At 38.7% G+C, this 25,971-nt stretch overlaps 1 protein-coding gene across 2 annotated transcripts; it reads left to right on the plus strand.

Moving 5' to 3' along the window:
* Positions 1-188: 188 nt before the first annotated feature.
* Positions 189-20,355, plus strand: ANAPC4 (anaphase promoting complex subunit 4). Of its 2 annotated transcripts, none has more exons than XM_030492634.2 (28): positions 189-412; positions 1,041-1,146; positions 2,209-2,341; positions 3,515-3,589; positions 3,727-3,753; positions 3,855-3,899; positions 5,554-5,638; positions 6,027-6,137; positions 7,295-7,378; positions 7,638-7,724; positions 7,999-8,063; positions 8,157-8,199; positions 8,306-8,382; positions 8,830-8,930; positions 9,010-9,061; positions 9,363-9,418; positions 10,572-10,618; positions 11,483-11,539; positions 11,699-11,755; positions 12,302-12,395; positions 13,884-13,981; positions 15,085-15,146; positions 15,225-15,263; positions 15,351-15,452; positions 15,721-15,798; positions 16,527-16,697; positions 17,927-18,050; positions 18,509-20,355. In XM_030492634.2, exons 1-28 carry the CDS (start codon positions 305-307, stop codon positions 18,722-18,724), a joined length of 2,400 nt encoding a protein of 799 aa, XP_030348494.1. In that variant the 5' UTR covers positions 189-304; the 3' UTR covers positions 18,725-20,355. The 2 variants fall into 2 exon arrangements, with proteins under 2 accessions (XP_030348494.1, XP_030348495.1); XM_030492635.1 differs by lacking the exon at positions 189-412 and adding an exon at positions 765-936.
* The last annotated feature ends 5,616 nt before the right edge of the window (positions 20,356-25,971 follow it).

Below are 25,971 nucleotides of genomic sequence, written 5' to 3' on the forward strand. Positions count from 1 at the left end.
CCCACCGCCGCCCTTCCATGGGGCCCTCACCCCCCTCGGCCTCGATGCGGGGGGAAAGGGAGCCGCCAGGTGCTCACGGCAGGCAGGCGCCTCGGCCCTGTGGGCGGGGCGGGAAGCACCGCCCTGCGCTGCTGAGGGTAACCCAGGCCCAATCCGCGCCGTGGCGGGAAGCACCGCCTCCGGAAGCCGGGCGCGGAGGGCGGGAGGCCGGCGGCGGTGCGGAGCCAGGGCCGCCCGGTGGAGGGGGAGGTTCACGGCAGCCGGTTAGAGCACGGCTGGCTCCGGGCCGGAGCGCCTCGCCGCTATGCCCGCCTTCCGGCAGGTCGGGGAGAAGCAGCTGCCGCAGGAGGTGGTCTTCATGGCCTGGTCCCCCAAAAGGGACCTCATCGCCCTGGCCAACAGAGCGGGCGAGGTGAGTGCGGGGCGGCCGGGCTCAGGGGAGGCACTGACGGGGGACGAGCAGGAGAGCGCTGCCCCTGCCGTGCCTTTGTGGTTTGCTGTGGCATAGTGCTGTGAGATAAGCCGGCTGCCTGGGAATAGCAGGTTTTTATCAAGCTCCTCGATACTTACTGCCCCTTCCTTTTTTACTTCCTTATTTCCAAACAAATTCACTGATGATGCGCTCATTGTCTGCAGCGATGGGGTTTTGGAGCACGCGACGTTTCCTATTTAAATTAAATCTATTTTCAATTATATACTTTTTTTTTAATATTTTTAATTTTTTTCCCTGGAACTGCTGTTCATGCATGAAGACAAGACTGTGCTTTCAGTTGTGCTTTCAGAGTGTTTCTGCTCGGGAGGCGTGGATAACTCCTGTTGGTTACAGGCTTATACATGGCACAGCTTATTTCAGTCTGTTGCTGTAAACAATATACTGCCCTCCAAAACCACATAGGAGTGAATCTACTAGAGGAGCACACAATATTTAAGCCACAGGTATTATTAGAAGTGGTAAAAGAAGTGCACCTTGCACTGATTTACAAACTGGTATTAGTGGGAGAATGTAGTCTATTCTTGCCTTAGATATGTTTGCTTTGTAGGTTTTACTCCATCGGCTTGCAAACTTTCAACGAGTGTGGAGTTTGCCTCCAAATGAAAATACGGGAAAAGAAGTGACTGCTCTTGCTTGGAGACCAGATGGCAAAAGTAATGTCAAGTATATGAGGTGATACGGTGTATTAAAAATCCTGTTGGAAATCAGTGAAAGCTGTGGTGATGATACCTCGTATCTGTCAAGGAAATTCTCAAGTAAACTGTTTTTGAAGAGAATGATGGATTAACTTTATGTAGGTTTATTCAAAGTAATAGATTTACACTGTCGAAAGCAATTGCAAGACAGATTTGCAAGGTGGATTTATGTCCAAAATACTGCTTTCAAGGAATAGGAAAACTTCAAGTTCCTAACTAAGAATATTTTTGTATGTAGTACAATATTTATTGGGAGAGAAAGAGGCTGATCAGGACTGACTGGAGAGTTTAGCTTATTTAGCATAGGCTGAACTTCAGAGGCTAAAATTGCACTAAAAAAGCCAGAGAAGAAAAAAAAAAAAAGCACCTTTTCCTCATCAACAGAAATAATGGTGAAATTAGTAGGGGGCTTTTATTTTTTTTTTAACACATTAGTGGTAGAGAATGGGAACAATCTTCTTCTGTGACATGTGGGTGAAAACTACCGATATTGTTTTACGATGGAGTATGAGGAGTTTAAGAAACTTCTTTTTAAGCTGGTTGTCTGTGATTACAAGGAAGCAAGCACAGAAACCTATGACTGCCATATGCTTTAAGGATGAATAAAGTTAAGAAGAAGGTGATGCAGAAGCTGCTTAGCAAGTCTTAAAATTGTATTTTGTTGTAATAAAACCCAAACCTTCTTAGTGGACAATCTTTATATATGATTTTGGCCTCAAATTTGCAAAAAACTGAAGCCTCTGCTGTGTCAGAACTGTTGTTAGAAGTGTTAGAAGCATGTTCAGTTCAACATGTAGATAGATAATTGTGAAATCAGGCCTTTGACTTTATCAGCTACAATATGATAGTTCAATTTTCATTCTAGTAAGTAGATTTCAAAAGAGAATTTGGAAGGACTGTACATAGACGAAGAAAATTCTGTCTGTAACTTGGCTTTGAAGACACTTCCTTTTCTAGTTCAGTATAAAGTACTAAGTTTTGCACATTGGTTATTTATACATTTCACTTGTCTTTCTCTAGTTCTGGCTTTTGGCCTTACTGATACCAAGAGGATTATTCTGTGTGATGTAGAAAAACCTGAAAGCTTGCATTCTTTCTCTGTGGACTCATCTATTACATACATGCATTGGATGGAAGTAACTGAGGAAAGCAGGTGCGTCTGAAAAACTCTAGAAATAGATTATGCGCTATGTAGTGCCGCCTTGCTAATAGTTTATGTTTAGAATGTTACAAGCAGTCATATAAAATAAAATAATATATAGCTGTGGAGGTTTTTTTACCACTTGGCTAAAATTTTCCTTTTTGTTAGACTAGAAACTTTTCATACACTTATTTGTAGTGCTGATATCTTAGTCTCATGGTTCTTTAGGTTATACACAAAAATTTCAGCATGATTTTGAGCACCCACCACTTAAGAGCTGCTTAATCTGATGTTAGCTTGTACAGCCTGTCTTCTGATCCAGTTTGCTTCAATACCGATTAATTTATTAAACTAATTATAATAATGTTATTATGTTAATTTGTTTTGTTAGTCAGAATAAGAATTATATTTAAGTCTTTCTTCACTTGTGTTTTCAAGATCTTTAGTTTGGTGCCGTATCTGTCACAATGTGCCTTTGGTGTTACATTCAACCCCACTGGCAATTCTGTTGTGGGTATACTTGCTTCAGGAAGTCAGACTGCCCTTAGTGACCGTGAGCTCTGTGGCATTCATGGTCCCTGTTTCTGTGGTCCCACAAAAACCTCTGATATGCATCTTGTTGCAGTACTAGACAACAATTAAGTAAAACATTGGTTTTAAAAATGGGAGGTGGTGTAAGATCCCACCCCTCTCCAGAAAACACTAGTCTTAAAATGTCAAGGAAATAACTGGTGGGAATAGACTTATCTCCTTATGGGAAATCTCATCCTTCTGGCATGTCTAAGGTGTGATATTAAGTATTGCACTTTAGTTTTCCTCTCACTGTAATGTGCCTGTAGCTTTTCTAAAGTATAGGTGGGTTATAGCGCAGGGTTGTAGAGGATTTGAACAGAAAGCCTTGGTCAGTAACTGTATTACAGGAGATGAGAGATTTGATGGCAAGCTGCTGAGTCAGCAGTTACAAACTTTATATTCTTTGGTGGAAATAAAAGACTTTCAGACTTCTTTTACTAATTTGATCATTTTATGAATTACTAAAGGCTTCATAAGGACTTATCCTCTGGTATTTGTAACTAACCTATATTACGTATTGAAGATATGCTGTAATGCTGAAGTTAGAAAGAAATTCTCCTTCCCTCCATTTTTATAGCTTGGGTGGTAAAGACAGTCTTACTTCTTTTTCAGTGTTCTTACATCCTTTTACAATGCTGAGGATGAATCAAATCTCCTTTTGCCTAAATTACCAGCACTACCAAAAAAGTAAGCATTGTACTAGTAAGTCTGAGAAGATACAATTTGTTTGTTGTCTTTGGTTTGGTTATTCATCTCTAATGAATACAGATGCTTTAGATTAGAGGTTTGCTCACTGTTATTGAGAATAATTATTTTATTTTCAGTTACAGTACCACTGCAAAAATTTTCAGGTAAGACATTGGCATTTTATCTCTCTCTGGTTTTTGTTTATTTTGTTTTCTGGTGTTGAGACAAGCTACGTAAACCCTAATCATACATTTTGTATTTTCAGTGAAGAAAAGTCAGATGAGATTATGAAGCTTCTGGGTGATGTAAGGTAAATTCCGTATGTGGGTTGTGGGATTGTTGTTGGGTTTTTTTATTTAAAGCTATAAAATAATGGATACAGTGGGTTTACTTTTAAGTTATTCATAATCTGTTTTTAAAGGTCCTGGAGAAAGGATATGGAATGTCTCCTTTTTTCATGTATGAAAGTATAGTTCAAAGAATATATTAAAGCCTGCATCAGTTTACACTTTCCCTCTTCAATTTAGACGGATTATAAGGCACTTTATCAGCAGCTGCTGTTGGTGCCATATATTCTTTTCCTTAGGAGAAGTTTCTTGGGCTGCATTTGAAGGCTATGTTGTGTTGCTTAGGGTGGTCTTGGAGACATTGGTAAATTCGTGTTATGGATGGGAAATTCCTATGAGTTTGCATGAGTGTGGCAAAGTTAAAATTAGCTCTGAAATCAGATGTATTAAGGTTACTTTAAGGTAAATGTCTCGTATTAGGAAACACAGGAGCAGCTGGAGGAAGTGTAGTTTAGCAGAGTGAGACTGGGTTTGTGGAGCACTTGTGGTGCATTTTTGAGGAGTACCTTGGATTTCCATTTGCTTTTTTCACTGTTCCTTACAGTCTCACCACTGAGGATCATCCTCCTTATTAAAAAAAAATTATTAAATAATGGCATCTCTGTCTATCACCAGTTATTCCTTAAGACTTGATACCTCTTCTTACAGTAGGACTTCCTTGATAGAGAGAGACTTGGTCACTGACTGTGGTGTAGGTGCTTCCTACATTCTGTGCTGCTTCATCCATTCAATTAATCAAACCAAAAGTTTTTTAGATACTGTTTTGTTAACTTCTGTCTTGGCTTTAATGAAAATATTCTCTTTTAACATGTATTTAGGTGTTTAACAGGCAGAAGTTGCAGTTAATTTTCTTGTATTTATAAGGGGACATGTAAAACGTTCTCATTTTTTGCGTTTGAGAGCATTACTACTCACTGTAATTACTATTCACTGTTGAAGTTTTATGGGTGTATGACAAGAATAGATAACCTCCCTGTCTGACGTTTAATGTTTTAAGCATAGACAAAAAGGTCATAGAGAAGCTTTTTACCAAGTCACTGTAGCAAGTTGGTTTTAGTAAATGAGCAAAACATAAACCTGTCTGTCCCAGACTCTGTTCTTTGAACTGGGTTTCTGTTTCTGATGCTGCAGTCATTTCAAATCTTAACTGTCTTTGAGATTTTGCTGAGGAGTGCGACTGAGTGAGTGCAACAAAGTTACTTCACGTGTAGTCAGGATAAACTCCTGGAAATACTAAAGTAGCTTTGTAGGAATGCTTTGCAGCCTGTATTGATAGGTGGGCTGTTGCCAGAAACCGCTACTTTTTTGTCTTTTGGAAGATAAAAAGTGAAGAAGGACTTGTGTGCCTATGTTGTTGTTTTGGGTTTTTTTCCCCTATTCTATCAGTTAATTTAGTAGTTGCTACTCATTCTGTAAATATTAGAGGCAGGTCTTATCAATGGCATCCAAACTTGTTTTGTTTTTAAATTTCTTGACATTAGCACAGTGTTTCCTTTTGTTCAGAGATTCTTTAGAGGATCTTTAGTAAAGGGATGGAATTTAAGTGTAAGGAATTATGTTTGTATGCATTATAATTTGTTTCAGTATGCTCATCAACACATTCTTCTATTTTTATAGGCTTAATGCTCTTGTCCTTGGTGGCAGCTGTGGATTTATTGAGATTTATGCCTATGGAATGTTCAAGATTGCTACAGTAACTGGGGTACGTTCCATTACTTTCTGTATTTGTGTTTCATAATAGATGAAACTACAGATGAACTGAATGAAAAAAAATACGTGTGTGTGCTTACATATAAGTGAAAACATGTTGCTGAGTTTTAAAGAAAGGAATAGTTGTTTCTCTTGGTTGGGTTATGTGACTATTGTTGGAAAGACATTCTGTCTCTGGTGGCTTTAACATCTTGTTTCAAATGAAACAAAGTTCAACGTTAATCCACACTAATGAGTGCTTTTGCTCCTGAACAGTAGCTGAAAATTCCACTTTGTTTTTATATGTTGTTGACCACAATTGTCATTGTATGTGTTAGAGCAGTAAATACATCTTAGAGGAAATGCAATATTTCATTAACTTTTAAACTGGAATCCTTCAGGTGGCAGGTTCTTGTCATGGACTATGTTTGTCTAGTGATTTGAAATCACTATCGGTTATTACAGAGATACGAGACTCCTCAGACAGCGAAGCTGAGATAACATATTTTCAGGCAAGTAAAGTAATTTTGAAATGTTCTTTATAAGTAAAACTGCTTTTCTAATTACTTTATGGTAGCTTTATTGCTTTCCGATTATTTGCAGGAAAAAAACCCCCAAACTACTATTTCCAGCCTTTCTGAAATTCACAATTTAGCTTTTGGATTTATCATCATGTTAACATGCAGTTTCACCAGTGAACCTGATGCTGATGATCTGAGGCATTCTTCTAAAATATTAGTTTAAATTAGACATTCATTTATGCAATTATTGTGTCCTGGGTTCAGCTATAGCAGTCATTTTTCTCCTGCTTAGTAGCTGGTGCAGTGCTGTGTTTTTTAACTTTCAGCCTGGGAACAACGCTGATAACACTGATGTTTTTAGTAGTTGCTAAGTAATGTTTATTCCAACCAAGGACTTTCTCAGTCTCATGCTTTGCCAGGAAGGAGGGGAAGCCGGGAGGAAGCAGAGACAGGACACCTGACCCAAACTAGCCAAAGGGGTATTCCATACCACAGCACGTCATGCCCAGTATATAAACCGGGGGGAGTTACCCGGAAGGCCCAGATCACTGCTCGGGTCGGGCTGGGTATCGGTCGGCGGGTGGTGAGCAATTGTATCCTCTCCCCTTGTTATTTCACTAATCGTTATTATCATTGGTGGTAGCAGTAGTGGTTTTGTGTTATACCTTAGTTGCGGGACTGCTCTTATCTCAACCCGTGGGAGTTACATTCTTCCCATTCTCCTCCCCATCCCTCCGGGAGCGGGGGGAGGAAGAAGGGTGGGGGGGGGGAAGTGAGCGAGCGGCTGTGTGGTTCTGAGTTACCGGCTGGGCTCAAACCACGACATATTGTTACTCAGATTTTCTTCATTCTGCATACAAAGGCATAGCAGCAGTTCTGTTGATTATCCAGTCTATCCAGAACAGTCATCCTTGAAACTATTACTCTTAGAACTTCAAAATGATGAACCTTATCAGGAGTTTTTTATAGATGTATTAAAAATATTTAGTGCCCCTTTGAATGAAATGTATTTCTCTCTTAAAATGGACTTTAGGAAATGAGAAATGTCTCTGCTGGTTCTCCCAATCTGTCTTTTAATTTCTGTAATCTAAAATTTCTTGAAAGACAAAGCAGCATCTGTGGACTGTTGTTTGTTTCATTTGTTATAGCTGGACACTAGTCTGTTATCAAGTTACTTACCTGAAGTAACTCGAATGGCCCGGAAATTTACTCACATTTCAACTCTGTTACAGGTACAGTTGTGTTACAACATCCTTTTAATATCACAGTTCCTACTGGCTTCAATATTCTTAATGCAAGTAAAATAAATGTTTTCTAGCAGGAAGCTTAAGTTGGTTTTAAGTAAATGTAGAGCTCTAACTTGAAATTTGGTAATAAATGTTATATAATATCTACAGTATAGTTTCACTTGGTATTGTAACATCCAGTTCTTGCATGTGTGTTGAAGGGGGGAAAAAGAGAATAACACTGATGTCTGTATCTGTATTACAGTATATAAAATTGTCATTGACATGCATGTGTGAAGCATGGGAAGAAATATTGATGCAGATGGACTCACGACTAACAAAGTTTGTCCAGGTACTGTGACTAGAAGTTAATTGAATCAAATAATTTCTTTATTTTCTTAAAACCAGATTATTGGTGGTGGCAAACTGCTTAGAATTTTTACTGGGTAATACAATTGAAAATAACTTAAAATACTAGAAAATCTCCAGAGATCAGTAGTCTGATTCCAGCATTCAAGGATGTGGGGTGGGTTTTATGATATAGTTTAACTGAAGCGTTTGTGAGATTATTTGGTAGCCTGGATTTAATCTCTTCACCAATCTATTTCAATCATTTTGACTGACAGGAAAAGAATACAACCACTTCTGTTCAGGATGAGTTTATGCAGCTGTTGTTATGGGGCAAAGCAAGGTAGTTACTATTGTTTTATCTGAGTATGCATTTGCATTTGACATTGAAATAGAAAATGAATGCATATTTGGTTCTCTCCCCTGTCCGCTACAGTCTGGAGCTTCAGGCGTTACTAATGAACCAACTGACAGTAAAGGTATGTTAATATTTAACATATTAAAATAATTATTTTAATATATTTTAATCACTATTCTGTTAAGTTAACAGAACTTTACTATATGTTTGTGTTTCTTTTTTAACAGGGCTTAAAAAAACTTGGTCAGTCCATAGAGTCTTCCTATTCCAGTATACAAAAGTTGGTCATAAGTCATTTGCAGAGGTAAGTCACAGAATATCCAATAAATTATAGATAAAATGGCATATTATCTGCTTTGCTAAAAAACAGCATGCATATTGGTGGTTCTTTGTTAGGTAGGTGTGCTGGTGCAGAGACCATGATTGTGACAAAATGTACTGTTTTACTTTTGGGTATTGGAGAGCTATTGAAGTATTTTGGACAATCTTCATGACACACCACCTGTATATCACTGCCTGGTGTGCTTATAGGATATGTGCAAAATATTCACACCAACTTTGTGTGGTGGCTAAAATCATTAGGACAGTATTTGCCTTTCTGTGAAGTGATACTTTAACCCTTATGTGCCAGACCACCACTCTCTGCAAAGCTCTCCTCTTTGCATCATTTTGTAAATGATGAAAACATAGCACACAGTGAAGTGGTGAATTTCCAAAAGGTGCTAAAAGATTCTTTGTTCTGCCTTTCTAGTGGCTCTGAGGCACTGTTATACCACTTGAGTGAATTGAAAGGGATGGCTTTATGGAAACAAAAATATGAGTCTCTGGGATTGGATGCATCTGGAATTGAAGGTACAGTAGTATGTGTGCTACTTACCCACTCTGATTTTACTTTTGAAAGCTTAATAATAATGGTTAGCTCTTTTTGCAGAGGCTATCACTGCTGTTGGTTCTTTCATCCTGAAAGCAAATGAGCTGCTTCAGTAAGTATAATGTCTGGAGAGCTTCTAAAACATCCCTATTGAGTCTTGTATCTAAGGAAAAGCATGCGGCTGGGAATAGAGGAGGTTGGGAGAACAAGGCTTCTCTGTTGGTGGTGAGCTTTTATCTCGTCTCACTGCATCTCAAAGATTCACACCCCAAGAATAGTCTTACTTGGAAGGTTGCACTGGGCATTTTAAAAGAAACCTGATAGTGTTTGCAGGCCTTTCTTTAGTAAAGATGGGACTTAAGCATGGAGTGGCTTATGACATTTGGTAATTTCTTTTCTTGTTTCTTGCTCAGAGTTATTGACAGTAGTATGAAAAACTTCAAAGCGTTTTTTCGATGGCTGTATGTTGGTAAGCTTGATGGCACAGTAAGCATCCAGTATCTGTTTTGTATTGTAAGCATTGAAATGTTGGCAAGTAATTAAACCAGTCTTAGTTATGATCATCTGTTTATTTCTATCATAGAAAATTTCTGAATGTCTAAAAACGTTACAGTTAATTATAATATTACATAGCTCACAAATCTGATGGTTCTTGATTAAACTTACTGTGTGTACAGTGTGTATTAAGTATATACTTATGCTGTAATGATGCTCCAGACTGTTGTCTGCTTCATGAGCAATTTGCTGGTCTTGGGAGAAATTAAACTAATATTTAGTTTACACCATATTTGAAGTATAGTCTCACTCTCCTTACGCTGTCACTTGTTGTTTTCTCTTGTGGAGATCTAGTTAGCTGTAAGGTTATGCATACATGTAAACAGTCTCTGAATGCCCACATACGCTTAATAGCCACCTCCAATTGTAGCTGGGTAGCTGAAGGTAAGACGTTAGCAGAAATTGCTATATGTTAGCCTGCTTATTCTTATCAAGTGGCTATGAATAGGTTTATAATTTTTAGTTGATCTTTTTAGAACTACTTTACAAAAAACTAAGCAGTCTTACCAGATACTGTAAAAGCACCAGGAATGCCGTGTTAGCGCTTACGAGCAGGAATATAATAATTATAATTTTTAAAATTGCAGAAAGTGGAACTATCAGAGTTCTCTGTCATGACATTAGAACTTTCGTTATTTAAATGTTCACTGTGTTTGCTTGTGTTCAAACTGAACAGAGAACTGTTTATCTAAGTCTCACTGATAGAGAATTTCAAAACAGATTATTCTGGGTGTGACAGTATTCATGTGTTTTATGTCTGTTTTACTATTCTATGTACATGAATACATTCTTATGAACTCTTTTTATAATAATCTTTTCTGTCTTGTACAGGCTATAGTGCAGTTGGAAAAGATTAAAGATAAATATTCTCCAAGATTTGTATTGTAAGCTAGTGAAGCAACTGAGGCTTAATTTCAGTCTCAACTCATAATTGTCCACTCTCTTCTGCTTCTGACAATGTAATCTTTCCTATTTTATCAACAGTTTTATTACATAGCCATGGAAAATAAAGACTATTAGGAAAACATATTAATATTAATGCAGTAAGAATATAATTTTTCCCTCAGCCATGTTGAGGATGTCAGAAGATCATGTGCTTCCAGAGCTGAACAAGGTAGTAGTAACATTTTCTAATAAATGGTGGTATACTCTATATTCTGCTTGCCTTAAGTGCAAGGCTAAAGGTTTATTTTTGTTCCAAAATTTAAAGGATAGCATCTGTCATTTCTTTGAGAAAGTTGATGCCTGCAGATTCACACTAATATGCTGTCTCATATGAATTACTTATTCTGTTTTCTTTGTGAATACTGCTCTTTTTAGTACACTGTATGTGAATTTGAGACCTCTGTGTATAGCAGCTCTTTATATGCCCTAAACAACTAACTTAACCAGAATGGGATTTTAAAATCTTTACCAGTGCCCTGGTAGAGGAGGTGGAATACACCTGCATCAGATTTACAGACAGCATCACACTAGGTGAACCAGTTAATATGCTCAAAGGCAGAGGTGCCTTCGAGAGGGAAATATAGGCTGGAGGAATGGACAGATGGGGACCTTCTGGAGTTCAGCAAGGACTGATGCAAGGTTCTGTCCCAGGGAGGAGTGACCACCTGCAATTACACAGCAGAGCCCCAACTGGCTGGGGGCAACTGTGCTGGGATGGACCTGGGGCATGAGCCAGCAGTGTGCCCTGGCAGCAATGGTGGCCAAGTAACCATGGCTGTACTAAAAGGAGCATGGACAGGACCTCCTTATTTAGCACTCATCAGATTGCATCTAGAATACTTTCTCTGGTTTGAGGCCCTCCTATATAAGACAAGCACAAATAAACTGGAGTGAGTTCAGCGGAGGGCCCCCAAGCAGGTTGGAGGCTGCAGCATGTGTTCTTTGAGGACAGGCCAAGGGACCTTGTGTGTTCTGTGCTCATTGAAATATATTTCTTATCCTCTGCTTTTCTCACTTTTTTTTTTCCTTTTAGATGACTCAAAAAGATATCACGTTTGTTGCTGATTTTCTTACTGAACACTTCAATGAGGTAAGTTATTGGTTTTCCAATACAGCATCTGACTGTATTTTTGCGATCAAGAATTGAATCTGAAAAATCTTATGATAAAATAACTCAATCATCTTTTTGTACGCTGCTTCTCATTAGCTTTGGCTTTAAATAATGGTTTTGTTTGCATTATTTTTTCAGGCACCAGAACTTTACAATCGTAAAGGAAAATACTTCAATGTGGAGAGAGTTGGCCAGGTAAAGAACTAGGGAATAAATAGAAAAAGATTAAATGAGAAAATCCTTAGAGAAGATTTAAAGCTGTGTCTACTTTTCATCTTTGTCCCTTTTGCTCTGTGTTGCATATTCCAGTAATGGTAATGGAGAGTATTTTAATTATTTTCCCCTATGATTAGGAAAAGTAGTGTTTAAAAACATATCCTATAGTTTTACCTTACACATGCTGTATTTTTAGGAAAAGTGAAACTTCTTCACAGCCAGCAACAGTAAGGTAAAACTGAAATGTGTTTATTTGTCTTTATGCCATGAATCACTGTATTTCAAAACATTTGTGCTGAAACCGATTTAAAAATTGGTTTCCTATGGAACTACCACTATGTGATCTTGGACAATAGTTGATTTTTCTTATTTTTTCTAGAAGAGGTGGAGTATTTAGTTTTAACACTAGGGCATGTTAGATTAAGAAGAAATGTTTAACAGGCTCTTGAGGGGTGATGTTGGAGGTGAATTCTAATGTCCCTTATTCTTAAAATGCAATCATATAAATGTCTGCTTCTTTTCTAGTACTTGAAAGATGAAGATGATGACCTTGTATCACCACCTAATACAGAGGGAAACCAGTGGTTTAACTTTCTTAAAAACAGTACTCACCTTAAAGGTAACCTGTGCTTTAGTAAAAAATTTAACAAAAATACATGTAGAATGGAACCAATGTAGAAGAATAATCTGTGTTTTCATGCTTACGAGTTATTTCTATTTCTGTAGTGTTAGTCATGGGTCCTCATCTGAGCAGAATAAAATAAACGGGCCTTGTTATTTTACGCAGTTTTTATGTAGTGCCTTACCCAGTCAGTTAGCCCTTTTCTGGGTATGAGGAGTTTCCTGCCTTTTTATGTACCGGTCTCAGAACTGTTGCTTGGAAGATATCCCTGGAGATGCCTGTTTTAGGAGATCTTGATTCTAGTTCAAGGAAGTAATAATTACGCTTAGGTCATACCTGGGGGAAGTGTCCTAAATGTTCTCCTTCACTGGAGTCTGAGGCTATTTTGTTAATGAGCGGTGAAAAAGAAGTAAGAAACTGTAACAAGCTGATAGCGAAACATTTCTTGTTTAACTTTAGAAACCATAGACTATAAAACTTACACAGCATAACCTGTCTTGTAATAGAATTTGCTAAAGCTGCCTTTTTCTGCCTATTTAATTCAAAGTGGTTTTCTTCGTATTAATTTGGCAAGTATTGAGATGTTTATAGGATTATAGGACAAGTAATGCTTCTGTTGTTGACACTTTCTACCTTTCTTTGGTAGAAAGGTGTCAACATTTTGTATAACTTCATTGATTGATGTAATTTGTATCATTTTTCCAGCTAAACATTGGAAAAGAAACAAGTTATGTACTTAAAATAAACAGTGAGATTATCTCCAACGCTAAATGTCTTCTTACGAAGTTGTTCATTTCATAAGAGAATGAATCCATCCTACAGAAGCCAAATCAGGGCTACTGTAAAAAGTATGGAAATAATTTTGCTTAAACAAGATACTTTATGACAACTCTGTTTCTACCTCTCAAGTAAATGTAGTTCCTCCTTCTTGCAAATTTGTTTTCTAGTCCAGTTGGTTACTCGAGTTAGAATTTATGATCAGGGAATAATTTAGACAGTGCTACTCCAACCAAAGAAGGGCTAACTTTGAAGCTGAGATGGGTTGCTCAAGGCTTTGTGCAATCAGGTCCTCTGCATCTGCAAGGGTAGACTCTATAGCCGTTCTGGGCACACTGCCCTTTCACGAACAGTAACCAGTCCTTGTGAAAACTCTTTTCCTTATATCTGGTTGGAATTTCCCTTGCTGGAGCTTATGGCTGTTGCATGTTCTCCCCTCCCTGTGAGTAGCTTTGAAGATGATGTCTTCTGTAACTCCTTTTTTAGGCAGCTGAAGAGACCAGTGGGTTCCTCCTTGATAGCCCTTGCTTTTCTAGGCTGAATGAACCCAGCCCCCTCAGCTTCTCTTTGTAAAGCGTGTGCTCTAGCCCCGTGGCCATCTTTTTTGGCCCTCCACTGGGTTCATTCCAGTTTGTCACTTTGATAATAGTGTATTATGTTTTTTATAGAGATACAGGTATTTTTCACATGAACTTTATCTGTTTACAGAAAGTCCACTTCTGTTTCCCTACTATCCTGAGAAATCACTGCATTTTGTCAAAAGGCAAATGGAAGGGGTCATTGATCAGTGTTTACAAAAGCCAGCGGTAAGTTAAATTTATAGAAATTAGAACTTTTTTCTAGGGCTAGCAGTCAACTGAAGGTAGTAGTCATGCTTAGAAAGGCCTGAAGTTTAAATCTTTGCCTTTGAGTGCCTGCAGCTTAGGTGGTAGTATGCAGCTCAGCTTCACCACTGCCAGGATGTCTCAAGCCTTTGGCCAGGGAGAGCATAATGGGGGCTTTTTTGTTTCATGTCTTATGTTCCACATTGTTGGGGTCTGTTTTTAATGTTAATTAACTTGGTGTATGCGCTGTATACTAGATAAATGTATTAGTTGGCAATACGTTAATCTGTATATAATGAAGAATCATAGAGTCATAGAATGGGTTGGGTTGGAAGGCACCTTAAAGATCATCTAGTTCCAATCCCTCTGTCATGGGTGGGGGCACCTTCCACTAGACCAGGTTGCTCAAAGCCCCCTCCAAGATGTCCATGTCCTTCTTATGTCGAGGACACCAGAACTGCACACTGTACTCCTAAGCGTGGTCTCACGAGAGCTGAGGAGCAGAATCGCCTCCCTCGACCTGCTGGTCATGCTCTTTTTGATGCAGCCCAGGATACAGTTGGTTTCTGGACCGCGAGCACAACTGCCAGGTCAATGTTGAGCTTCTCGTCAACCAAGACCCCGAAGTTCTTCTCCTCAGGGCTGCTCTCAATCTGTTCTCTGCCCAGCCTTGTGTTTGGGATTGCCCCCGACCACCATGCAGGGCCTTGTCGAGCTTCATGAGGTTTGCATGGGCCCACCTCTCAAGCATGTCAAGGTCCCTCTGGATGGCATCCCTTCCTTCCAGCATATCAACCGAACCACACAGCTTGGTGTCATCGGCAAACCTGCTGAGGGCACACTCAATCCCACTGTCCATGTCACCAACAAAGATGTTAAACAACAGCTAGTGTGTCAAGTGACAGTAGTGTTTACAGTAGGGATGTTTATTCCAGCTTAAATATTGGTGGATTTTTTTCAGATGTACTCAGGTGGTGTTGGTTGGTTTTTGTTTGGTTTGTTGGGGTTTTTTTTCTTGTCTTAAAAATGTGTTCAATTATGAATAACTGACTGCATTTTTTGGCCTATTTTCATTGTTTTTTTAGGATGTTATTGGAAAGTCAGTGCATCAAGCATTCTGCATGTCTCTTTACAAAACTTCTCAAAGGTACTTATTTACATTATTTCTAAAGCTCAGTTGCACAAAATTACAGCTTTTAATAAACATTTATTTTTTTCTTTTCAGTGAAGATTCCACACCTCAATTATTTAAGCTACCATTTCTGTAAGTATGCTGCTATTCCTTGTTCTGTGTCATTTACCAGTTATTAAAACTTAATCTGAATTTTCATTTCCTCCCCTCACATTACAGGTGGAATGACAAAACATCCAATATACATTATGTTCTCTTCACTATGTTAGAAGATTCTATTTCTAAAATATACATCTTGAGGAGACATACCGATACTTCCAGGTAAGACAAAGAGTTCAGTAGAGAAGAACTGTATCCCACAAGCCAGAGTCAGTTTCCTGTTTGACTCCATTAGTCATATTTTGGTGAGGGCAGAGGAAATCAAAAGGTTCTCATCCACCAGTTGCATTATTTTGGGATGTAGACTTGTATTGTGCTAAGCTTAGCCAGGCTTACACCATCTCTTACCACGGTTGCCTTTAGAGATTTTTGGATTCTCTATGAATGGAAAAGAAATCATCGACTGAGATAACGAACACTGTTGTTTTAGGTCTGTCAGTAATGGAATTCTTGCAGTAGAGTTCGGAAACTTCTTGGGCAACAGTATAAATGAGAGCTCAGACTCCAGGTCAGTATATTGATTTTTCTTGCAGAACCATGTTTTCTAATGTTTATTTTTCACATTATGTTAACTTCTGAGGCATTATAGTTTGGCTTTTTTCCTGCAATTACTACTTCAGCTTGTAGTCCCTGGGTGAGGTGGCACAGGTGCATGAAGCTTCAGGATTGTGGGAATCTTATTTTTGCACTTCATCACAAAATCAAGTATTTTTAGTTTTCTATCTGAAAACTAGAGCTTTTAGCACGCATACAAGAAAGCAAGCTAGCTGGAAACAGCTCTTGCTTATATCTGTAATGTTCTTTAAGTAAGATGGAGAGACACTTGATATGCCCAAATGAAGGCATCCTAGCAGGCATGGCAGACTAAGCTCATCCTTTTCATGTACAAAGGCCAGATGTGATTGCCATCAGTACCTTCAGATGTATTTCTAATTTTTCTCTGGTGTTTGTGTTTACTGTTCCTTACACCTCACCTGAACCGAGACAAAGTAAGATTGCTAGTAATTGTTCTATTTTGGAGGTTCGTGTGGGTTTTTTTTCCCCTTCAGAATCATTTTTCCTGCATCACACAAGAGTCTGACATGGTTATAACTGCCATTCAGTGTCTTGGCTGCATGACTGACCTTTACAGTAAAGCTCCCTGTTAGCTACTGAATAATATTTAACATGAATGCTGTGCAACTTAAAAATATTTTAGTTCTGACTTTTATTCCTTTCTAAATTATTTTCCTATAGATGCTACAGTTGTTTAGATGCACACTTCTATGATGATGAAACTGTAACTGTAGTTCTGAAGGAGAGCATGGAACAAGAAGGGAAGGAGAGAGTGCTGGCTCAGCTGCCTTTGTCTTCAGTATACACAGATGAGGACCAAGACAGGGAATTAATCTGGGATTCTACTAAAAGGTACTGAAAAACTTTGAGCGAGTCTGAAAATGTAGAACTGAAAAGCAGATTAAGCAAATATTCTAATTGTGTACAATTACTTATGCCTTTTGTGTGTGTGTAAATATTTTAAAGACAAAAGCTTTGTGCCTGGGGAGTGGGGTGCAGAGATGGAAGCTTCCTAAAAGTTTGGTTTGTGGTTTTTGGGGGTTGGGATTGGTTTTGGTTTTTTTGAGACTGAATACTATGTGTGCATATGGCTCCCATGAAATGGAAGAACCAATTGAAGACATCCCACAGATTCAGAGATGATCTTTTCTTTAGAGGATGCTAACTTTGCTGGTCAGAATACTTGAATTTAGGATGTTTTCAGCCTATTTGCTCGTATACCTCTGCCTTGTAATAAGGATACACAAATATTTCTTCATCCTTTCCCTGGTAGTCACACATACTGCTATTGTCAGCTTAGCCCTGAAAGATCAGAACTCATGCCTCTGTGTTGGCTTAGGGAGAGAAGAGCATCTGGGGAAGTGAACTGACACACACACACGAAAAAAAAGGCCGATGTAGTTCAAGTGGTGAATCCAGTCTTTTAGTTGTTGAGCCTCACTTGCTTTTTTTTTTTTGTCTCCCTATGCCTCTGGTGGATTGCTCAAAATCCATTTTAACCTCAAAACAAAGAGCCATACTGAAATGTAAATTTATTTTTTTTTTTAAATGCTATAAAGAAGTTGTGTATTGAAGAATGAACAGAAAATACTAAAAGCAAGTTCAGACTAATCCTGGCCACTGTAATAGGCAGGGAGTCCTTCACACAGTCCCTGTGAATGGGAGAAAACTAGAGTAATACATCTTTGAAAGGTCATAGAGGCTAAACTTTTGTGTAAATGAAGGCATTGCCTGCAGGACTTTGTTCAGAAACCCCTTCTTTTGCAGAGGAAACATTTGAAGGAATGTCATCTTCATCCCCCTGCTGTAGCTGTTACTTGTGGGAAGATCAGGCTTTACAACTCCCTTCTCATCTGCTGTAATCTTTTACCTCAGATGAAACATGCTGTCTCTTTGCAGGTGGATCCGCCTCTCTAGAATATCCATAGCAGCCTTTCAATGGTTTCAAATGCTCATCTGCTTGTTGCATATGATACAATAAAACTTTAACGTAAAAAAACCCTGGACTGGCTGAGGTTTGTCTTAGTACTGGAATAGTTTCTTATGTACTAGTTTTGTGCTTTTCTTCTTCCTGCATGCAGGCTGGATGAGCAAAGTGGTGAGATACCCACACATACTGTCATCTTGGAGAATCAGTGGAGAGTGCTGGAGAATATGAAAGCTCAGTATGTTTCTGTAAATGGCATTAGGAAAGTTTCCTGTGTGGTAAGTACAGTATCTGAGAAGCAGCTTGTAAACTATTAAAGAAAACATCCTATGACTGGAGAGAGTGATAACCTGTTTCTGCTAATTTAGTGAGAATTAGTGAAAAATAAAAAACATAATTTGTAATAAATAACCAATAATAAAATATTTAATAATTAATAAAATAAATGAATACTAAAATATTTATAAATATATTATTCTCTTATAATCTGTTATAAGTGTGTCAGGATACAGTCACACCCCTCTTGTAACACAGCATGGAAGATGTTAACAGAAGTTGATACATCTATTTGCTTTACTTTTTAGCCTGCAGAGCAATTAAAAAGTTGCCTATTTCCTCAATACCTCCATTTCAAAGCAAGGCCGTTTTCAAAGCTATTGGCTGACCTTTAAGATGGTATTGATGCTTTTTTAAAAAAACAAGATTTGTTAATGGAAACTTGTTAATGTCTCCATAGCTAAGTTCAAATCTCCGTCACGTGAGGGTGTTTGAGATGGATGTGGAAGATGATGGGGAAGCTGAGGAAGAAGAGGAAGAAGAAACAACTCAGATTGCAGCTGGGGAACCTGATGAGCTAAATCAGTCTGCAGATAACCAGGACAATGTGTGTGGTGCATCTGCTGAAGAACTGCCTGATGAAACTGAAGAACATGAATCAAGTCTGGATCCTTGACATAGGCTTTTATGTTGGTAAAGGGACAAGACTGTAATCTAACTTCAGGTTGTTGAGATGACGTACCCTGCACCTACTCCAGCAGCTGTAGTAGGATGTTGTGTGTCAGAATTCTGTGTTGATTCTCGGCTGAGACTGTGTTCTAGAGTACACTTATTTGACCCTTTTTTGTCTGGCAAATGTTTTGGTATGAACTATATTTCCTTGAGAGCTTTTCCATTTGCAATTTTTTATAGATGAGGAGAAAAAGAAATACCAAATGATGTTTTTTGTAGTTAACCTGTTCAGTCCTGAATACTGTTAAGATAAATGAACTTGTATGTGAAAACAACAAAAATCAAGACTGAATTCTTTTCTTTCAGACTTCATGTCCTAGTAATGGGTACAGAAGCTTCCTGTAGAGCTGAAATTTAAGAGTATGGCCAACAAGCAGCTTGCAGAGCAGCATAAGACTAGTTAGACAACAAAATTTAATAAGTTACAACAGAGTATATTTTTTTTTGTTCCGATGTACCATTATTTGTCATGCATAGGCTTCAGCATGATCACATTGCTTGCTAATTTATGTATTTCTGTAGGAATGACGCGGTGTTAAGTGGTAGCAACTAGAAACAGTGTTTAGTAATCTAAAATGTTTTCTTCCCTACTAGCTGTCAGAGCCTTAACTGACTCAAAACTCAGCTCTTTAAATGAATATTGCTGCTAAATGCATGATCTTCCTTCAGAGCAGTGAGTGTACTTTCTATTTGTGAAGAGGACCAGGTCTTATGCATGTGCTCTGTTCTGTACTTCATGAATAAAGAAATCTTCTGAAATTGCTATTTGGCATTGCAGAGATCAAATACCAGGCTTGCCATCTTTTTCTTGTTTTGAAATATGCCATTTTTAAGTTACTGTTTTTAAAAGTGGACTTTTGAAGATTTTGGGCTGTTGGAGGAAGAAGATCCTTGTAAACAAAGCTGTTCAGTTCTGAGAGAGACTTATTTTTTCACTTCCTTATCAACCTCTTTGAAAGCTGTTTGCTGTTCAGTGTTCTCATCTAACAGATGCTAATGGCTACACAGCACAGTGAAGCTGTAGGACAGAAGGGGCAGAAATGCCCATTCAAAAGTGCTGTGGGTTTTCTGTGTAGAGCAGTTACTCTTGATGAGAAATTGCAGCTACAACAGAACCCACTCAGCTTAAGCCTGGCCTTGTGTCCTTCCAGGAAACTGTTGCTTCTGATCTAACCGGAAGAATTGTCACACTACAGTGCTTGGAAACAATTGTTCTGGTGTGCTTTCTGTGAGTAGTTTTAGCCCTTGGGCTTATAGAAATCTGATATGTCCTGCCCATTGTTGTTTCTAAGTTTGTGTTAATAGCAGGTGTGTCCATGCCACAGGGGCATGCCCATCAGAAATCTTACTGAGGTGGTTATGCATCTTTCTAGTCCAGTCTTGGATGTACATGAATCAATGGAAGTTTTGTTTCTGGCTGGGATGTGCACATTGTGCACATTGTACATTTCACAGTGACACGATACGAATGCACCAGTTTAAGTGAGTGCTTCATAATGCATTGCTGATTTCTTCTATCAAATTTATTTTCATTTTCTTCCAGATTTCTCTAATAATAAATGTGTCTGTGATGTGCTTATGTATCTGTTTTTGAAAGAGTGATAGGAAATACTTGATCTAGAAGTTTTTCAGGATTTTGGTGGTGTCTGGATGCAGTGATTTCACTTGCCACTTTGATCTCTTGTTCATCATCTTTTTTTTTATGCTAACTGGAGGCTTATTAAGCCTTTTTCTGTTCGTAATTCTCATTCTTCCTTGATAGTTTTGTAGTCAAAAAAACTTGTGTGTTCTCTTCAAGTATGTACACAGTACAGTCTTTGTCATACTAACCTTTAGGTCTCCTAAGAGTCATTTACTGCTGCCTCTTTTTTAATGTCTACCTGTTTTGTATGTGGCATTTCTAGTTTTTTAAAAGATCTTGGTCAGCTTTTCTTTTATTTTCTGCTGTTCACCTTGTGTAATCCCTTTTCCAGACCCCTTGTCAATGCCTTTTCTGACTGATCTCTATGACTTCAAAACTTGCCACATTACTGAGTTTTTGCTTCAGTCTCTGACCACTTGATGCTGGTTTACTTCACAGCCTAGGCATGCCATGATAGTGTTGTCTCCCACTTACATGGATTTCATTGCACGCTTGCACCTGCCTTCATAAATGACCACTTCAGCTGTGCAAAAAGACAGGAGATGGAGAGAAATAGTGAACAAAAGCTTCTTTTAGTAAACTATTTCTTTTTGCAGAGGAGAAAAGGGCTGTATATTTTTGTAACAATACCTACAGTTGGTCTTAATGCTGCTTGGCTTTGAAAAACCTACTTAAAAAGCTTTAAGCTCATATATAAACCTTGACATAATGGGAAAGCCAGCTATTTAAAGTACTTAAATTCGTCAGTAAGTTTCTGTGGCCTGTGTTTAATATCTGTACAGTTGGCTCATGTGTCTTGTTACATACTACGGTAATATCTAAGATCTCTCTTGCTACCTTAAACTGGCTGTTGCTTTTGAAGTTGTGACTCCAATTTCTTGCTTCACAAACTGGTTTAGGGGAAGAGCTGGCTTAGCTTGTGCCATGGAGCAATGGTAGCAGCAAGAAGGACATTTTGGAGAGGGGAAGACTTCAGCATAGATCGCTTCGTAATAACCAATAAGGAGAATGCATATGAATGAGGACAGGGAATGAAAGGAATTGCCACAGGGTGAGTTTGAAGGAAGGAGATGCAAAATGACATAGGGATCTCTATTCCTCTGTGGAGGAATTCTAAGAAAAAAAACCACAGCACCATCTCTGGAAGTAGAAGAGAAGAAATGCCAGTAGTAAGCGAATAAAATGTATTCAACTACACCTTTAGGATAAGTGATAGAGCTGCTAACAAATCAGTCTGGAGACCATTGGTGCCCACAAAATCCAGGGCTGCAGTAAGTTGTAATGGGACACAAACATAATGTGGGTGTTCCGGCATTCTTCCCCCAGGGGGTATTATATGGCTACGGCTCCTAGCTGGCAGTTTTACAGCTCTAATTGGACAGTCACAGCCTGCTCCTGTGAATCAGAAGACCTTGGGTGTTTTTTTGCAGTTCTCGCACTTGACCTAGAAGATAAAGTAAAGAATCCTGTCAGATTTAGTTCTTACAGTTCTCACCAGGAGCCCTACCTCCTAGAGTGAGCCTATTGTTAATGAAAGTAAAAGAAAATAACCACTTAGAACTAGTATAGGAAATAAGACTCTCTTTTCAAACCCATGCTCTTACTGTCATACAAAAGGAATTCAGTCTCATGGCAGTAGAGCTGTTGCATGGTGGATCTGATGTTGGAGTTCTCCAAGTATATCATTGAATATGCTTTGCTTTGAACAAACCAATTATTTGTTTGCTTAACTGAAAAATGTTTAATTCTAGTCTGGAGATGAGAGTGCATGCTCGCCACCTGAGAAAGTGAGGCTCAAGGCCTTCCAAAGTGACCAGAAAAGAGAGTTTGAAAAAAATTCCCTCTTTTTTCACCCCAGTGATTCTTTTACTGATTTAGAGGTGCAGTCATTTTTAGCAGTACTTTTTTTTTTTCTTAAATTATTGTTAAATTTGAAATCTTCAGAGATTGATTTGGCATCTTGAAATTCTCAAGAGAATTCATATATAATTTCTGTTACGAAGATGAAGACTTGCCCTGAGGTACACTGAAAATCATTCTCTTAAACAGCCACTACAGATAAGACCCACAGGGGCAAAGGTAAGGAATTTGTTCATCTGGCCACGTATTTATTTTAGACTGTCGAGGTAACCTGCAGTTTCCTGAGGATAGCACGAAGACCAGAGCTTTCCTATGTTGCAATAATCTGCAGAACAATAAACTTTATCTTTCCGTATGTTGAATTAACCATATTCCCTTTGCGGTGGAATTCTACTGGACTAGAAGCAAATGGACAATGCCTTTTTTTTTCTCTTTTAGAAACGTGTGGTATTTGTGATGTCCCCTTTCTTGCAGCTAATCTGTACCGGGCTCAGTGCTTCAGGTACTTAGCTAATGTTCAGGATATTGAAATGCAGGAGAAGGATGGAAGGCATCAGTGGGCACTGTGGTTTCCAGATAGTGTATATTATTTTTTAATTGATCAGGTTTTGATCAGTTGCATGAAAAACAACATACTACTAGCCCAAATTTTTAGTTACTTTATTTTTCTAAAAAGTATGTCCCTTGAGAGACATGACATGGTTGGACCTGATGATCTTAAAGTTATTTTCCAACCTAGTTGATTCTGTGGAAGACAACCTGTCTATAACCTTGGCCAAATTATGGTTAGTTCACTTCTTGCCTTAAAATACTGTGCAGTTCTGCTGTGCACTGAAACAGTTTCTTTGCTTTGCTCTGCAGAGAGTTAGGATTTATATAGTTCTCTTTTATGGTTGGCAATCACTCAAATTTTGGAGAATTGTAATGGATATGTTAAGACCGGTATGAATGAGAATGTCTGCTAGTTGGAGATACCAGAAGGAACAAAAGCAGCAGAAGGGCTGTAAGAATGGCATGCGTTTGAAGTCACTTAGATTAGCAGGTCATCAAAATCCTAGCATTTGTCTACGTGCAGGTGGTCAGGAGGGAAAGGACCTAAGCAAATCCTGATGAATCTTGGAGGCAGGACAAGAAGGACAGACTGATTATTCACAGTTCCTAAAAGGTACAAAAAGGCCTGCCCAAAACCAGCACATAGTTGCCAGCCTCAGAGAAGCTCAACATGGTAAGATCTCAAAGGCTAGTGTCCCTTTTTGTGTGGTCACAAGGAGTCTTATACAGATCTCCTGGATTCAGGAGTCTGGCACCTGAATTTTGCACAGACTACTTGGACACGCATATCTAGGTGCTTGTGAGTATGTGAATATGAGGGTGTGAGTGAATGAAATCAGTTTTGTTTTAAAATGAAATCAGCTTCCCTTCTTACACAGCCTGGCTTTGTGGTTTCCTGTTTTGCTACTGCAGTGCTGCTTACATAAGAAATAATAGCAAAGAGGATGGATGGGTGGATGTAGCCGGGTGTCCTTTAAAGACTGAAAGGATGGACCCAGTCTAAAGAGGGGAAAGTGGAGAGCCAGAACTGGATGTAAAGATTTTTAGCAATGTATCTGAGATCATTTTGGAAGACATAAAATACCAGTCCAGAGTCTAGGGTTATGTTGATTTCTCTGTGGTATCTATTAATCTTGATGTTCGAATGCAACTTAAAAGCAAATTGCTCTGGGCCAAATTCCATCTTTGATTATCCCTGGAAAAGGTCACTGGAGGCTGCTGGGCACAATTAAAAGCAGAATTTTTTGTTACATTCCTACTATGTTTATGGGAACAGTTAGATCAGACCTACTTGTTGGTCTGGCTTCTCACCAGAACTTATGATACAGATTGGACATACTGAGCTCATGCACGTTTGGTGATATGACTTCCAATTAATGGATTAAAAAGAGTTCCTTGTGCTCGGTATCAGTGTCCAGACTACAGTAAACAAAGGATATTAACCAACAGAGCTGAGTGTTTCACGTGAATTTAAAAAGACACTGATGTTCCTAAAATGCTGTTTACAAGTAACAAGTGAACAAAGCTTTCAGTTTCCCAGCTACGCTTCTACCAGTGTTCTAGTTGAAGCTCCCTGCTTAGTAGGTAAGTCTCAGGGTTGATCTGTGCCTCCTAATAAAAGCAGCCACTGATCTGAAGTCAGAAGTGACTCTATGACTGAGCTTTCACTTCTCAGTTACTTCCCACCCAGATGACATACACATTTAGAGTAATATTTCATCTACAGGGATATCTACAGTAACAGATATGCTGTGCTCCCAAATAAGACAACATGGTTTGTACCTGGGAGATTCACGTTGGAGGACTTCTGCTGGTGATCCATAAATATATGGCTAATTACAATGTGTCTTATTTCTCTCCCTTTTCCTAGCTATTAAATTTTAAAATACTTACAAAAATGTAATGAATACTTTTTTTTTTACGTGAAGAATTGCTGTAGTTGGCAGGAGTATTGAAAGGATTACATGCCAAATAACAGACGTGATATCCTCTTATAAAGATACAGTCTGTATTTTGGAGAAGTTTGAAGTTACTGAAGGTTGAGAGAAAGTAGGATCTAATTGGCTTGTTCAGGAAGAATAACGCTGAAGAGTTGGCTTGAATTGGTTTTCAGGCAGGAAATAGGTAGAGATGACCAAAGTGTAAGGGATTTTAAGCAAATTGCAGTTGGAGGAGAGTGAAGAGATACTCTGTCCCCTCTTCCCTGTCTCCCTAGTATATTTTGTCTTTGTAGATTACCGGTAATTCCTTGGCCTGAAGCTTGATTGCTCAGTACTGATTGAAGGCACAACCTAATCTGTCATGGTTCTGGTATATTGACATTTTGCTGACATGATCTTGGCTCTAGCCAAAGTCTTCTGCCACCCTGTCCTTACCCCAGCAAAACTGATCCGGGGTCAGGTTCTAAAGTCCTGGCTGAAGTAGATCTCCCAATAAGGGGATAGTGCTTCCTTCCTTTCTTCATCTCCCTCCTAGCTTAATACTACAGCAACAAAAGTAAAGCTTAGAAGATGTCAGTAAACATTCTCATCCGATTCACTTCATAATATTAGCATCAGCAGAAATCTGCAAGTCTTTACAGTCAGGAAAAGTCTGAGAGGAGCAGTAAATAAATACAAGATAAATTGTTAAAGTGCATTAACAAAAGCATTAATTACGTATTTTGTAGAACAAAATCCATCAAAAACTCTGATTGCAAATGAAGCTGTGCCAAAGTCCCTGTCGGCATGTTGGAACTGAGTTGTCTCAAGGCAGAACTTCAAAACAGGTGCATCCCTGCTGATTGTAGTTTGGGGAGAGACGGGGGAGTGGTCCTGAACAAATGTAGGTGAAATTTTTACTTTCCACTTTCCCACGATGTTTATGACCTTTTCTGTGTTACAACTAGAAACTTTTAGATTAAGGTTCTGTAACAGACCCAAACTTCCCTTTTAGTTTTTCTGTTTGCGTTAGAGATTATAGCTAATTTATATTCCATAATCTCCCTTGGACATGCTAACATGCAGGTGCTCATGACAACAGCACATGGGCTCAGTTACTGGTGTTTGATTTGTAGTCTGAGTTGAACTGGACTTCCTGGAGTGGGATTGTCCAAGTGAGACACTTCCAGTAAAGCACTAGCAGGTTAATTCAGTTTG

This window comes from Strigops habroptila, chromosome 7, assembly GCF_004027225.2.
Source record: "Strigops habroptila isolate Jane chromosome 7, bStrHab1.2.pri, whole genome shotgun sequence".
Classification (NCBI taxonomy): Eukaryota; Metazoa; Chordata; class Aves; order Psittaciformes; family Psittacidae; genus Strigops; species Strigops habroptila.

What these genes read in the sequence shown, in the direction of transcription:
- ANAPC4 (XM_030492634.2), top strand. Translation starts at nt 305, where the DNA reads ATGCCCGCCTTCCGGCAGGTCGGGGAGAAGCAGCTGCCGCAGGAGGTG. An exon ending in GAAGTAACTGAGGAAAGCAG is followed by an intron (nt 2,342 to 3,514) that starts GTGCGTCTGAAA and finishes CTTCTTTTTCAG; the next exon opens with TGTTCTTACATCCTTTTACA. An exon ending in AAACAGTACTCACCTTAAAG is followed by an intron (nt 12,396 to 13,883) that starts GTAACCTGTGCT and finishes ATCTGTTTACAG; the next exon opens with AAAGTCCACTTCTGTTTCCC.